Source organism: Antennarius striatus, chromosome 2 (genome assembly GCF_040054535.1).
Source record: "Antennarius striatus isolate MH-2024 chromosome 2, ASM4005453v1, whole genome shotgun sequence".
Taxonomy (NCBI): Eukaryota; Metazoa; Chordata; class Actinopteri; order Lophiiformes; family Antennariidae; genus Antennarius; species Antennarius striatus.
The window spans coordinates 16,522,501-16,539,328 of NC_090777.1; the positions used below are offsets into that span (position 1 = coordinate 16,522,501).

General features: G+C 41.1%; 1 protein-coding gene across 1 annotated transcript; it reads right to left on the reverse strand.

The window, feature by feature from the left end:
* Positions 1-9,488: 9,488 nt before the first annotated feature.
* Positions 9,489-16,433, reverse strand: LOC137601704 (taste receptor type 1 member 1-like). The gene is made up of 6 exons (XM_068324059.1): positions 16,252-16,433; positions 15,706-16,012; positions 14,825-15,511; positions 12,502-12,708; positions 11,969-12,089; positions 9,489-10,417 (listed from the first exon to the last, which is right to left on the reverse strand). Exons 1-6 carry the CDS (start codon positions 16,431-16,433, stop codon positions 9,489-9,491), a joined length of 2,433 nt encoding a protein of 810 aa, XP_068180160.1.
* Between the last annotated feature and the right edge of the window lie 395 nt (positions 16,434-16,828).

Here is a 16,828-nt window from a genome sequence, read left to right on the forward strand (position 1 = left end):
TTTTATCAGGCTGTGAGACACTGGTAGTGGCTAAGCCTCAGTGATTTCCACTCATGTTCATGCAGGTACATATAGTACGTACAATAGGGAAGAGAACTCACAAATCAGCATGCAAATGCATGTAAAAGTCGCTGTCCTCCCCCCTATAGTGACCACACAAGGCCCTTTGGAGTCACCTGGTTTGTTAGCTCTCATTTCACTCATGTGTCGGATATGTGGCAAATCATACATTAATATTCATTCATTCATTTTCACAACCACTTCATCCGCTGTCGCAGGTCACGGGGAGCTGGAGCCTATCACTCTCTTCTTTGTCCCCATGCCTGTACACTCTAACGTTTGACCCTAAAGGTAATGTGAAATAGGGAAATTTACTCTCACTTAATGGCTGGAAGTGATATATGGCTCAGACACACCATAATTTGAATTCAAGTAACCCGCTGGTGGAAGATTCAAATGAATTATTCTGCTGGAAGGGAGAGTATTCGATCAAGAGAGACAGACTGAGTTAATTAAGAGTTGAATCAGCTTTAGCCATGACCTGTAATTCATGTCCTCATTAAACAACACGCAAAATGTAGCCACAAGAGGGCATAAGCCAGTGTCTTATTGTTCCGGTTCCAAGCCCAGGTAATACAGAGGGTTCTGTCAGGAAGGGGATCCGTCATAAAACTTTTGCCAAATCAAACATGCGAATCAAATCTATGACTTCCATACGGGATCGGTCAAGGCCCGGGTTAACAACGACCTCCATCGGTGCTGTTCCCCTACAGGGTGCTGGTGGAAATTGGACTACTGTTGGTCAAAGAAGGACAGGAGGAAAGTGTGTTCGTAGGAAGAGAGAGAAGAGGAACGCCAAGAGTATAGGAGTGAGAGTAGGGACGTTGAATGTTGGAACTATGACAGGTTGGTTGACATGATGCAGAGAAGGAAGGTAGACATACTGTGTGTCCAGGAGACCAGGTGGAAAGGTAGCAAGGCTAGAAGTTTAGGAGCAGTGTTCAAGTTATTCTATCATGGTGTAGATGGGACGAGAAATGGAGTAGGAGTTATCTTGAAGGAGGAGTTTGTTAGGAATGTCCTGGAGGTAAAAAGAGGGTCAGATAGAGTGATGAGTCTGAAACTAGAAATCGAAGGCGTGATGTTCAATGTTGTTAGTGGGTATGCTCCACAGGTAGGATGTGAGCTGGAGGAGAAGGAGAAATACTGGTTGGACTTTGATGAACTGATTCAGAGAATACCTAGAAGTGAGAGAGTTGTCATTGGTGCAGACTTCAATGGATATGTTGGTGCAGGAAACAGAGGTGATGAGGAGGTGATGGGCAAGTTTGGTATCCAGGAGAGGAATGCAGAAGGACAGATGGTAGTTGACTTTGCAAAAAGGATGGAAATGGCTATAGTGAATACTTTCTTCCAGAAGAGGCACAAGAACATAGGGTGACCTATAAGAGTGGTGGTCGGAGCACACAGGTAAACTACATCTTGTGTAGATGGTGTAATCTGAAGTAGATCAGTGACTGCAAAGTAGTGGTAGGCGAGAGTGTACCCAAACAGCATAGGATGCTGGTGTGTAGGATGACTCTGGTGGTGAGGAAGATGAAGAGAGAAAAGTCAGAGCAGAGGATGAAATGGTGGGAGCTGAATTGTATTGTTTTTGTATTAAGGATAAGGATGGAAGTCTATTGTCAGGTGCAAGTAGTGTAATGGGAAGATGAAAAGAGTACTTTGAAGAGTTGATGAACGAGGAAAATGAGAGAGAACAAAGACTAGAAGAAGTACCTGTTGTAGACCAGGAAGTATCAAAAATTAGTCAGGATGAAGTGAGAAGGGCATTGATGTGTCTAGGAGGCAGTGTCTAGAAGTGGCAGTAGATTTTCTGACTGGGTTGTTTAAAAGGATCTTAGATAGTGAGACGATGCCTGAAGAATGGAGGAGAAGTGTGCTCGTGCCCATTTTTAAGAACAAGGGAGATGTGCAGAGTTGTGGCAGCTACAGAGGAATAAAGCTGATGAGCCATACAATGAAGTTATGGGAGAGAGTAGTGGAAGCTAGACTAAGGGCAGAAGTGAACATTTGTGAGCAGCAGTACGGTTTCATGCCAAAAAAGAGTACTACAGATGCAGTATTTGCTTTGAGGATGTTGATAGAGAAGTACAGAGAAGGCCAGAGGGAGCTGCATTGTGTTTTTGTAGATCTGGAGAAAGCTTATGACAGGGTGCCCAGAGAAGAACTGTGGTATTGTATGAGGAAGTCTGGAGTTGCAGAGAAGTATGTTAGAGTGTTGAAGGACATGTATGAGGACTGTAAGACAGTGGTGAGGTGTGCTGTAGGTGTGACAGAGGAGTTCAAGGTGGAGGTGGGACTGCATCAGGGATCAGCTATGAGCTCCTTCTTATTCGCTTCAGTGATGGATAGGCTGAAAGACCAGATTAGACAGGAATTGTCATGGACCATGATGTTTGCAGATGGCATTTGACCTGTAGTGAGAGCAGGGAACAGGTGGAGGAGAAGCTAGAGAGGTGGAGTTTTGTCCTGGAATGGAGAGGAATGAAGGTTAGCCACAGTAAGGCAGAGTACACGTGTGTGAATGAGAGGGACCCAAGTGGAAGAATGAAGTTACAGGGACAAGAGTTCAAGAAGGTGGAGGATTTTAAGTACTTAGAGTCAACAGTCCAGAGCAATGGACAGTGTGGAAAAGAGGTGAAGAAGCATGTACAGGCAGGATGGAACAGATGGAGAAAAGTCTCAGGTAGAAGGCCTAGAGGAAGACCAGAGAGGAGGTTTATGGATGTAGTGAAAGAGGGCATGAAGGTAGTTGGTGTGAGAGAAGAGGATGCAGAAAGCAGGTTTAGATGGAGGCAACTGAATTGCTGTGACAATCCCTCAAAGGAAAAGCCAAAAGAAAAAGAAGATTAAACAACACGCAAAATACCCAGAACTCCACACAACATTGCTCACTGATAAGTAATTTTTTTTTTTTTTAAGTTGCACTAAAGTCATTGACATTAATTTAAAATAAATTTAATATGATTATTACAGGGGGTCTGAATGTTACATCGTGTCATCGGTTAAGATCACAGAAATGATGCATTAGTTGTGATGGGAAGGAAATGTAAGCCTCAATGGTTTTTTTCTACTGACAACTTACTAAGATTTAGGTGGTAAGACTATTTCATAGTTATTGTTTTGTAACTGGGGGCTTAACTGAAAACAATTGAGAAACACTCCCTTAGACCATCTCTGAATGTCTGCACAGGATATAAAAGGTGTCAGAAGGAGGCAGTATCGTGGTGATGTGATGCCATCATGTGGTGAGATTATTGACACAGCAACCTTCTTTTGAATCATTGTAATGTAACTGCTGGAAATGAACAATACAGGGACAGAATATCAGTGTGATTTATCCTTTAATGTTGCCAGTTCTGGGCAGCTTGGTGTCGCAGTGGGCAACATGTCTGTGTGAATTCTCCAGCTTCCTCCAATCTCAAAAATATGCAATTTAGGTAAACTGACCAATAAAATTTGGAACAGTGGCATTATGTGGTTCTTTGTCTATGTGTGGCACTGCGATACGCTGGCGACGCGTCCGAGGTGTTCCCTGGCTCTTGCCCGTGGCCAGCTGGGATAGGATCCATTTGTAGAAAACCTGTGACCCACAAGGTTTTCAAGGCTGTAGATGAGACTTCTTCTACTTCTTCTTTTCCTTTCGGCTTTTCCCTTCAGGGATCGCCACAGCGAATCAATTGCCTCCATCTAACCCTGTCTTCTGCATCCTCTTCTCTCACACCAACTACCTTCATGTCCTCTTTCGCTACATCCATAAACCTCCTCTTTGGTCTTCGTCTAGGCCTCCTGCCTGGCAGTTCAAAACTCAGCATCCTTCTACCAATATATTCACTATCTCTCCTCTGGACATGTCCAAATCATTTCAGTCGGGCCTCCTGACTTCATCTCCCAAACCTCTAACATGTGCTGTCCCTCTGATGTACTCATTCCTGATCCTATACTTCCTGGTCACTCCCAGAGAGAACCTCATCATCTTCATCTCTGCTACCTCCAGCTCTGCCTCCTGTCTTTTCCTCAGTGACACTGTCTCTATGACATCGCTGGTCTCATCACAGTTTTGTACACCTTTCCTTTCATTTTAGCTGAAACTCTTCTATCAAACATCACACCTTACACTTTTCTCCACCCATTCCATCCTGCCTGTACATGCTTCTGCTCCTCTTTTCCACACTCTCCATTGCTCTGGACTGTTGAGCCTAAGTACTTAAAATCCTCCACCTTCTTGATCTCTTCTCCCTGTAACCTCACTCTTCCACTTGGGTCCCTCTCATTCACACAGATGTACTCTGTCTTACTGCGGCTAACCTTAATTCCTCTCCTTTCCAGGACAAACCTCCACCTCTCTAGCTTCTCCTCCACCTGTTCCCTGCTCTCACTACAGATCACAATGTCATCTGCAAACATCATAGTCCATGGAGATTCCTGTCTAACCTCGTCTGTCAGCCTGTACATCATCATAGCGAACAAGAAGGGGTTCAGAGCTGATCCCTGATGCAGTCCCACCTCCACCTTGAACTCCTCTGTCACACCTACAGCACACCTCACCACTGTCTTACAGTCGTCATACATGTCCTGCACCGCTCTAACATACTTCTCTGCCACTCCAGACCTCCTCATACAATACCACAGTTCCTCTCTGGGCACCCTGTCATAAGCTTTCTCCAGATCTACAAAAACACAATGCAGCTCCCTCTGGCCTTCTCTGTACTTCTCTATCAACATCCTCAAAGCAAATACTGCATCTGTAGTACTCTTTTTTGGCATGAAACCATACTGCTGCTCACAAAAGTTCACTTCTGCCCTTAGTCTAGCTTCCACTACTCTCTCCCATAACTTCATTGTGTGGCTCATCAGCTTTATTCCTCTGTAGTTGCCACAACTCTGCACATCTCCCTTGTTCTTAAAAATGGGCACCAGCACACTTCTCCTCCATTCCTCAGGCATCTTCTCACTATCTAAGATACTATTGAACAACCCAGTCAGAAACTCTACTGCCACCTCTCCTAGACACTTCCAAACCTCTACAGGTATATCATCAGGACCAACTGCCTTTCCACTCTTCATCCTCTTCAATGCCCTCCTCACTTCATCCTGACTAATCTTTGCTACTTCCTGGTCCACAACAGTCACCTCTTCTAGTCTTTGTTCTCTCTCATTTTCCACGTTCATCAACTCTTCAAAGTACTCTTTCCATCTTCCCATCACACTATTGGCACCTGTCAATAGACTTCCATCTCTATCCTTAATCACCCTAACCTGCTGCACATCCTTCCCATCTCTATCTCTCTGTCTTGCCATAAGCTTCCTCATCCTCATAAGCTTCTTGTTTGGCCTTTGCTACCTCTACCTTCACCTTACGCTGCATCTCCCTGTACTCCTGTCTACTCTCCTCAGTCCTCTCAGTGTCCCACTTCCTCTTGGCTAACCTCTTTCTCTGTATACACTCCTGTACCTCCTCATTCCACCACCAAGTCTCCTTATCTACTTTCCTTCCAGATGACACACCAAGTACTCTCCTACCTGTCTCCCTGATCACATTGGCTGTAGTTGTCCAGTCATCTGGAAGCACCTCCTGACCACCCAGAGCCTGTCTTAACTCCTTCCTAAAAGTAGTTGTCTAGTCATCATTTGCCCTCTTCTGATTCTGATTCTTCATATTCCTCACCACCACAGTCATCCTACACACCACCATCCTATGCTGTTTGGCTACACTCTCGCCTACCACTACTTTGCAGTCACTGATCTCCTTCATATTACACCGTCTACACAAGATGTAGTTTACATGTGTGCTCCGCCCACCACTCTTATAGGTTACCCTATGTTCTTGTGCCTCTTCTGGAAGAAAGTATTCACTATAGCCATTTCCATCCTTTTTGCAAAGTCAACAACCATCTGTCCTTCTGCATCCCTTTCCTGGATACCAAACCTGCCCATCACCTCCTCCTCATCGTTTTTCCTGCACCAACGTATCCATTGAAGTCTACATTAATGACAACTCTCTCACTTCTAGGTATGCTCTGCATCACTTCATCAAAGTCCAACTAGAATTTCTCTTTCTCCTCCAGATGCATCCTACCTGTGGAGCATACCCACTAACAACATTGAACATCACACCTTCGGTTTCTAGTTTCAGACTCATCACTCTATCTGACACTCTGTTTACCTCCAGGACATTCCTAACAAACTCCTCCTTCAAGATAACTCCTACTCCATTTCTTTTTCAATCTACACCATGATAGAACAACTTGAACTCTGCTCCTAAACTTCTAGCCTTACTACCTTTCCACCTGGTCTCCTGGACACACAGTATGTCTACCTTCCTTCTCTGCATCATGTCAACCAACTCTCTACCTTTTCCTGTCATAGTTCCAACATTCAACGTCCCTACTCTCAGTCCTATACTCTTGGTATTCCTCTTCTCTCTCCTCCTACGAACACACTTTCCTCCTCTCCTTCTTCGACCAACAGTAGTCCAATTTCCACGGGCACCCTGTAGGTGAACAGCATGGATTGCGGTCGTTGTTAACCCGGGCCTCGACCGATCCGGTATGGAAGTCATAGGTTTGATTCGCATGTTTGATTTGGCAAAAGTTTTACGCTGTATGCCCTACCTGACGCAACCCTCTTTATTTATCCGGGCTTGGGACCGGCACAATAAGATACTGGCTTGTGTCGTCTTGTGGCTACATGAAGGCTGTGGATGAGACAATTACAGATATCTGTTTTATTCTGTTGCTACTTCCATCTAGAGGTATTGAGAACGTAGAGAATTCAGAAATTCCAAGTTAAATTCATGACAAATTTAAAAAGCAAAATGTCTATGATTTAGTTATCATAGTCTCCATCACAAATTATATAATCTTTGTTGAAGGCAGACGATACAATCACGGTCATCTCGTCTACAAAAATTGTCAGATTGAAAGTAACATAACCCAATAAGATTTGAACTCTTTTATTTAAATCTATGCCAACAGCATTACATGCAAATGTTGTACCATGTGATTCTACAGGAGGTTTTTTACTTAAGATAGCTAATTACAGAAGAGATGCATATACGAACAGATGGAATAAAGCACATAAATGTAATTCCTTCTCTAATTTTTTTTTCATGCATGACTGACAAGTCTTGCAAGGTTAGAAAGTTGGAGCATTTTGGGACAACTTTATCAATGTAAAATGTAAAAAACTATTAATCATCTTTTATTCGTCCTGGGAATAAAGATCAGGAATGTTATGGACGATAACATCATTATCAGAACTAGTTTACAAGCCTGGCAAGCAATTAAAAAACTGGAGGGCTGGATTCAATCATTATCTTCCCATTGACTTTACTGTGGCTAGGTTAGATAAGGGATTTAACATCTGGAGGGACAGGGGAATTGCGACTCTCGGAGATCTGTTTGATAATGGAATAATGCTCACTTTTGAGCAGGTTAAATGGAAGGATGACCTCCCTGGGAATCACTTCTTTCGGTATTTACAAATTTGGAACTTTATTCAGAATAAATATAAGTATGTCTTTGATTGTCAAACCGCACAGATAGAGAAATGATTTCTTTAAAAAGGCAATAAATCAATCCTTGGTCAGGGCTATGAGGCTCTTAGTTGTGCTGGTGGTGCATTTTCTGATTACTTAAGACACATGTGGAGTAACAAATTTATTCTCCTAATAGATGACTCAACATGGACAGACACATATGGCAGCTTGCAAAGGAAATCTGTATTTCTAACAAGGCAAGAGAAACCCAGTTTAACATCCTGCATCGGATGCAGATCACCTCCCAGCTAACACAAAAGATGAACTCAAACCTAACAGAAATGTGTAGAAAATGTCAAGTAGAGGTGGGTAGTTATCGTCTTTGCATCTGGTTATGTGTTCATATTCAGGAATATTGGAAAACAATAGAAGAGACTTACTCTGGTCCTAGACACCCATCTCGACACTGATCTTCAGTCTCTACTTCTTGGGGTGCCCAGCCCTAATATCAAACATTTGTGCCAAAGCAGACTTTTCAGTGTTCTTACATTTGCTGCCTGCAAAAAACATATTTAAATGGATTGAGGATACCTCACCTACTATTGCAGGATGGCATGAAATCATATTTGACTCAATACCACTGAAATATCTGACACACAGATTTAACCTGAGAGGACCCATGGTGACACTGGTGTCACATGCTTTGAATGTCCCTGTCTCTTTGCTATAAAGCTTTATGTCTGATTTTACCTTGTTAAGTCCCTAAGCGACGTATACTCCACATCCTGGTATCATGACCATGTGACAGTCATATGTCTGTGACAGAAAGTGATCTCTCCAAAATAGTAATGAAATAATAATAATAAAATAATAATAAAATCTATAACAACAAAACGTATTGTTCTGAAAAAACTTCAGAAATTCTATAGTCTATATGTTCTATATGGTCCACTTGGTCTGTGGTACAACCCACATAATTTTCCTGTAAAAATAAATGGGTGGAGGTTCTCTAGGGTTAAGGGCAAGGTAAATAACTCTTTTGAGTTTTGGAGTTCTTTAGAGTGTATGAGAGGTTGTCTTGTGATTAATATTAAGCCATATTGAATGCAGTAGAATTACTTGAGCAGTTCTCATAATGAAGGCCCACTGGTTCGTCACATGCCTTAAAGTTTCCTTTCATCTGCAGCACTGCTTCTAATCAAAGCAGGTACAGGTAGAACCATGGTCCCCTCTCCTACCGGTGGAGCCCAGTTGTGTTTTTACTTGTACTCAACGTGCATCTAATTTAACTTGATTATTAGAGTGGAAATAAAATAAAAGCAGTGTAATCTTTGGAAAAAAAACCCTGTAAATAATTAGCTAAAATATATGAATGAATATTGGAACTACACACTGTCTTTCACAGCAATATCACTTCAAATTGAATGACATTAAAAGCAAGTCTTTAAATGGCTGCTCCTCAAAATTGATGCTGCTGGGTTTAAAAAAAAAAAATCAACCATAAAGACCAGTTTAGAACACATTTTATGTTTGTACACCTAAGTCCAATGACACGATGAAAAGAAGCATTTCACCACTCATCATCAGGTGCAGAGCCTTTGAAGGAACCATAACATAAGATCATGTTTCTGTCGCTGCTTCAGTTGTCAGTCCTGAGCACACATCATTTGTGGCAAAACAGTCCAATGGAGGAATTTGATATCTTCTTGGTTGGATTTGAATGGTTGAATTGCAGTTGGCAGGTTGTGGTTTGCATTACACCTGGCAGATGTGACTGTTATAACAAAACTTTCTGAGAATAGAATTACTGTATATAGATTCTGACTACAGTAAATTTCATTAGCTACGTATGTACGTAGCTAATAATAACTAGAAATGCACTGAAAATAGTTGGAAGACCTGAAGCACATTAGTAATTCCATCAGTGGTGACACATTTGCTGAAGCTACTGACTTATTGTTTTGGTATAATTCTGAATGAGATCTTGGAAATATTGCTTTGTGTTTTTGTGAGGTTGAAATATTATTATGTAACATTTTGGTAAGAAATACCAGAACAGAAAAGAGAAGAGACTGGATAGAATTGCAAGAGCACTAAATATTTGGATGTACTTGCCACGATAAAGCATAAACACAGTGGCAAAGATAATCCAAGTGAGAATGAGCAGAAGCAGACAGAAGGTTATTGCTTTGGCCTCATTATAATTTTTTGGGAGGTCTTTTCCCATATATGAGAAAATGAAGCAAAGGAAACACAAGGTTCCAAGTAAAAGTGTGGAAATTAAGACTTCATTAACATTAATGTTACAACCAAGTATGATTTTGTCTGGGTACCAAATTGTTTCATTGTAGGGCTTGGGTGGATGGAAAGAATAGTTAATTAGAAATAAAAGTGCCTGAGTAACAAAAGCCACAATGATGACCAACCACTGCCCGTGATATTTCATCCACCAAATATGGATCTTGGGGAACTTGGCAGCAATTTTAAAAATGCAAACAATTTGAAAAGAACGAACAACAAAACATGCAAGACAAACTGTGTAGAACAAAACAAAAGGTAAGAACCTTAAAACACAAAAGGAGATTGTTGGCTTTTCAAAGTGAACAAACACACTAACAGTACAGAGAGTTAGGCAGCCTAAAATAAGGAAGCACATTGGCCCCCCAGCAGATCTGACAACAGGTGTGTTGTAGTTGATGGCAAAGACAGCAGACATGGCTAATGTGAGACCCACTAAGATCCAGGCCCCAACTGTGATCATTATCGCCCCACTGTCTGTGAATGGGACATATTCCACCACCCGCAGACTGCATGATGTACTGCCTGGTTCAGACCATTCTGTATCCTTACAGGGGAGACAATGGTAGGGGTCCTCTGTTCAACACAAAGAACAAATTATCAATAAAGTCATGGTCAATATTTTGAAAAATTATCATGCGTTTGAGGAAGCATTGTTACAGCAGTAGCAGTGATGCAATTTTAAGATTCATTTTTGTTTAATTCTGAAGTATTCAGTTGGCAAAAGAAAATCGAAAGAAAGTTGTTAATAGTATGAATTATCTTTGATATAATTTTAATATGACCAACAAACCAGCTCAATATACATTTGACCTGAACAGTTTATTTTTTTGAACTGTTTCATAGCATTTATTTTATGTTATTGTTCAGAAAATGTAATTGTTATAAGTATTATATGTATAAAATTATTTCTTCTTCTTCTTTTCCTTTCAGCTTTTTCCTTCAGGGATTGCGAATCAGTTGCCTCCATCTAACCTTATCTTCTGTATTCTCTTCTCTCACACCAACTACCTTCATGTCAGCTTTCACTAAGCAGCAGGGATGAGGATCAGCACCTCCGAATCGGAAGCCATGGTTTTTTTTTGCAGGAAACCGGTGGATTTCCTTCTCCTAGTGGGGAATGAGGTCCTGCCTCAAGTGAAGGAGTTTTAAAAATGCTCTCCATCTACTGTTCGATCCTTGTTCCTGCCCTCACCTATGGCCATGAGCGATGGGGCATGACCAAAGGAATAAGATCGTGGATACAAGTGGCCAAAATGGGTGTTCTGAGGCTGGTAGCTCAGAGTAGAGCTACTGCTCCATCACGTAAGAGTCAGCTGAGGTGGTCGGGCGTCTGGTGCAGATGCCATCAAGGTTTCTCCCTACGGACTTGTTCCTGGTACCTCCAGACCCAAGACCACGTGGAGGGATTATATCTCAACATTGGCCTGGGAACGCCCCGGGATTCCCCAGAGAGAGCTGGTTAATGTGGCTAGGTAAAGGGAAGTTTGGGGTCTGTTAAAGCAGCTGCGACCCGACTACGGATGAGCGGATGACGATGGATTGATGGATGTTCAGAAAATAAATTCAAGATTATTTTTCATGGCATTTCATCAGAATGGAAATATAGGCTGATGTTTCTTTATTGACAGGCTACGTTTCTTAGCCATTAGAAAAGTCAAGTATGAGTTTAGCGACATGTTCCAAGTAAGTGGCACAGCTTTGTACGTTGTTGTATGTCTCGGGGCGGCAGTGGCTCAATGGTAGAGTGTGTGGTAGAGCAGGTTGTCCAATGTTTCAAGATCGGCGGTTCGATTTCCGCTCCCACCTAAAACAACACCTGGAGGTGAGCTGACAGTGGGAGGTGTCAGTTCACCTCCGGAGTGCTACCAAGGTGCCCTTGAGCAAGTCGCCGTACCCCTTACATGTTGTTCATTTGGGCGTGCCACAAAGGAGCTGCCCGCCATTCTACCTCCTCTGCATGCATATAGACCCCCTTTGTGTGTGTTTGTGTGTTCAGGGCCTGTACACACATATACAGTGTATATGCATGATTCAAAACTAACTAGAGTGTACCATTAATTTCCCTGTGGGGATTAAAATCAGTATATAAAATTAAAAAATTAAAAATTATGTAATTTCATTTACCTGTAATGTTGATATAAGTTCCGTTTGGACACACTTCACAATTGAAACAACATTTGTAGATTCCATTTTGATTTTTTGCATATCCGACAGGGCATTCTTGTGAGCATATTGAGGTAGGCACCTGCAATCATTTAAAGCAAAAAATAAAATATAAGGAAACAAGGAGAATATTGTAGTGAACTTTTGCTGTAAAGAAAAGAAAAAGGAGATGCATATTCCACTCAGAGTCCTGTATCCTACAGAGATTTTCAGGGAGGGTTAGGGAAATCGTTGACAGATAGTGGTGTGGTATAGGAACGAAAACCTTCCATGGCCAAGGTGACAGAGATGGTTGTGCACTTCACATCCATTTCCAAAATATAGAATAGAATGGAAAATACAGGTAGCAAAAACTATTATAAAAAACAGTGCAGGTACAAGAAACAATTATATAAATATATTTACAATGAGTCAACAAGAATGTAAAATAAAAAAACCCCCATTGTATTGATGATAGATAGAATACAGTATAAAGCATTAAAGTAATGACTTACCTCTCCCTTTTTGTACCACTGAATTTTAGTGCGGTTGATGAAAAAATTGACCCAGGGGTGGAAATGGAAAAAGCCAACCTTCTCTGCATCACCTCTGTGATTCCAGTAAACTATATAATAGTAACCAAATTTTGGGTCTCCATTCTCATCATACTCAATAGTCTGGTTTAAAAGTGTGAAGTTTGACTTTTTCAGCTCTGCTAGAATCTGATGTGGGAACACAAAATTCAGATGATCATTGTTTGCATGTGTTGGACATATGGATATGGATGCATACATGGGTGTAGACTGAATAAATATTTGTATTTTCTTAATTGAACTTGGGCGTCGTTTTTGGCAGGTAACTTATGAGAACTAATTACCGTATTTTCTGCACTATAAGGCGCACCTCAAAGCCTAAAATTTTCTCATAAACCCGTAGTGCGCCTTATAATCCGGTGCGTCTTATATATGGATTAATATTCATATTAATATTGGTTATAAACATGATCGCTGAAAAAAACCCGGCAGTCTGGCCGCCAGTCATGCCGCACTCCGCCACCAGAGGCGCACCCTCACAAGGAACTCGGGCCCACGCCCCCTAACAACGGTAGTCAAGGGGCGTCACCGAAGTCCCGGCTCTGACTGAGCTGCTCTCAGACGGTAGAGCAGACTGTAGGAGCACCGGTGATTACGTAGCAAAACATAAGGAACTTTCAACAATTCTATTAATAAAGTTTGACTGACTGATCTCAGTATTTCCTAACTATTTGGGGCCGGAAATAACCCACTTTAAACTTAATTGGTCTTAGAAATGCCATTGTGCTGTCATCTGGAATCTAGTGACGGTCCATTCTATTAGACTGTGGAAACACACGGAGGAACTGGCATAAAGGTGAATGAAAGACCCTCAAAGATGAACTTCCAGCCTTTTCTTAAATTTCAAGAGCAGAGTCACTGCTAGACAAAGGTGCCAACGGGTGTGCTGCAATTGATTTACAAATGTAGTTGATAGCTCTGGCTTGTGTATTCTGTCTGCAGCGACGTGCGGTGAGATTCACGGCGGTGAGACACCGACGTTAAAGTCAGTTCTAGGAGTAAAACAGCGTCATATTTGCCAGTAAATTAGCAACCTGACATTAAAAACTAGTTAAAAAATTGTTTAGGACACAGAACAGCAAATAGCTGCACCTCACATCCGACTGGACTACCGATCTATCGAAACAATATTTAATTAATAAACGAAGACGAACATCGGAGCTTAAATATCTGCTTCGATTTTCAGATCAGGAAATAATCCGCTCTGTTCACACTGACTGCACTCGTAATGAATTTAACCAGTTTTTAATGTCAGGTTTTTTAATATGTGTGTTGACTTCTTTCTAAGATGGCAAAGTGATCAAGTGATCAGGTTTCCTTGATGCGGCTCAGAAGGGCTTGTTCACATAACAATAGGGGGCATTCAAAGGTAGTCAGGAAGTCATGAATGCAATCATGACTGCCTGAGCAGCGCGGCTCTATCTAGTGGACGGATTGCGCAACTACAGCCGCTGCAGTTTATCAAATACATTCTATTTATTTTTATTGTGTGCGCCTTATAATCCGGTGCGCCTTATATATGAAATAAATTATAAAACAAACAAATTATTGAGGGTGCGCCTTATAGTTCAGTGCGCCTTGTGGTGCGGAAAATACTATAGAGTTGTCAGTGCACAAATCTAAGCTTACATCGGTTTACACATGCTGGTTCAAACAACTGATCTGAGGTGAGACATTATATTCATCATTCATTCATCCATCTTCCGAACCGCTTTATCCGCCGTAGCGGTTCACGGGGAGCTGGAGCCTATCCCAGCTGGTTTAGGGCGTGAGGCAGGGCAAACTAGGCCTGACGCAGAGCCACACAGAGACAGACAACCATGGACATACACACTCACACACTACGGGCAATTTGGAACTTTAACCTGAAGCACATGTTTTTTGGAGGTGGGAAGAAGCCGGAGAACCCGGAGAGAACCCACACAGACACGGGGAGAACATGCAAACTCCTCACAGAGCGTGACTTGAACTGGGAACCACATTGCTGTGCAGCGACAGTGCTATCCACTGCACCACCGTGCCGCCCCGTTAGACATTATAGCTCTCAGTAAATTCAGGTAAATTGAATGACATTGACAAAGGTTGATATATCATACAGCTGTACCAAAAATTAAAACAAAAAATGTAATGCAATTACCTAGATAAAAATGACATTTTATAATAAATTTCTAAAGGGCCTATCATCAATTTAACATTCATAAACATAAATGAAGAATTTAAGATGTCTAATTACTGGTATACTTACCATTTGTGGATGTACTGTAACATTGTTATTACACCCATCATTTCCACATTGCAAGGCTTTGTGTAAGGCATGAGCGATGGTATAAACAGCAGAATACACAGGAAAAGAGAAGGATGGATCTGCATCAATGATGTCTTTTGTACTGAGGCCGTTGTACTTGCAATGAGTTTGGTTTTTTTCAGAATAAATAAATTTATTGAAACCGGGTATTGTTACTTCTGGTTGTGAAACTCCAATTATAGTTCCAATTTTTCTGATTCCTTTCTCCTTGGGGAGCTTCTTGTTTAGGGACCATCCATCATCTGCAATCCACACCTTGTTTGTAACATTCAGTCGTATTGCTGATCCAATTACAGCTTCAGCAATTCCCTTTGGAGCAAAAACAATAATGGTGTGCACTCTTTGTGCTTCTATTCGTTTGAACATCTGGTGAAAATTTGTATTTATATTGAGATCTTTCGTGTAAGCCAGACAAATGTCTGTGTCCTTAATCCTCTTAATGAAAAAATCACGTCCATCGATACCAAAATCGTTATCACTGTTAAGAAAAGCAACCCAGCTCCATTTGAAGTGCAGCACAATGTTAACAATCGCCTCTATGACATCCTTATTGGGTTGCACTGTTCGCAGAAAAGAGGGAAAATTCTGCTTTCTTGAAAAAACAGAACTAGAAGCTCCGTAACTGACCTGTCAATATATTATCAAAGAAATTAATAATTTTCAGCGACAAAAACAAAAAATGCAAAGTTCAAATTTACATAATTCAAAAGCTAAACATATAATAATGATGACATTTTATCAAATTTTTAATGTTGGTCTGTTTTTATTCATTCAATCTAAATTGAACAAAAATGTGAATACACAATGATTAGCAAAAATACCATGGGTATGAAATCCACCATGAACAGTGGGGCCACACTCAGGACCTGAGTGCTTGTAAAGGGACCAACAACTCCTATTACATTTGAGATTTTGGACCTCTTGTTATGGTGCTCATGCCTAGGGTTGATCAAACCATTGACTGAGATGAGTTTTAAAACATCTGGGAAACTCTGCACATCTGAGCAGTGGTCAAATATATCATAGCCCAGAGATACATTAGGCAGTAAATTGGCAGAGTTATTGATTTCCTCCACAGAGAATCTCATCAACTGAAATCTTCGATAGTTTGGGAGAAGAAATGGTTGACTACAGAGAGAATGGACAACAGTAGAGGGATTAGTTTTTGACAATTTGAACTACAATGTCAAAAACGGTTTAGTGAATTTTGCCAGAATGATTTGAGCATTACAAAGGTTTAAATAACTATTATTTTTTCAAGGACTACGGTCAGCTCTCACATTTTACAACATATATGATAATGTAGAAATTAAATGATTAGGAGATAAATCTGCCAGACATCTGCTCAGGTTTATTGTATTACATACCTGGAGCAGTCGATGGCTTCTGGTTTGTCATGATAGTCAGGGGCATTCACATGATGAATATCAAAAAGCCCACCAATTAAATAATCTCCTTCCAGTTGAAACTCTGAAGCAGAAAATTCACATAGATCCAAGGTTTGTAGAAGAGAACCCAGGAAACACAGAGAAGCAAGAAAATATGCCATTCTGTGGTTGCTTATTGCAAGTTGGATGAACTCGTATGTCTCTACCTTTAGGGAGTTATGAAACACTATACTCGCAAAGCCTCAGTAATCATTTTCATACTCAAGCAATGAAAAAATGTGTTTCAATGGTTTGAGGAGAATCAAATCAGTATGCAAAGGTGCTGCACAGATGGTTTAACATTGATCATGAATAAGCAAGTCTCATGCCCAAACCCAACATGCTCCTGCTGATGCCCAATAACTTATAATTAATGTCAGATTGGTTATTCTGACATTCTGCAGCAAAACACATTTGATCAAGTGACAAAACCACTACACGTAATGGAAGGAAAATTTTCGTTGCATCCTCTGTATTTACAAACACAATGTGAATTATGTTGAAGAGTGGAGTTGAC

Coding starts and splice junctions, on each gene's coding strand:
- LOC137601704 (XM_068324059.1), bottom strand. CDS start 16,433: ATGGCATATTTTCTTGCTTCTCTGTGTTTCCTGGGTTCTCTTCTACAA. Junction 16,013..16,251: donor GAAGCCATCGACTGCTCCAG/GTATGTAATACA, acceptor TTCTCTCTGTAG/TCAACCATTTCTTCTCCCAA. Junction 10,418..11,968: donor AACTTATATCAACATTACAG/GTAAATGAAATT, acceptor TGTGTTGAACAG/AGGACCCCTACCATTGTCTC.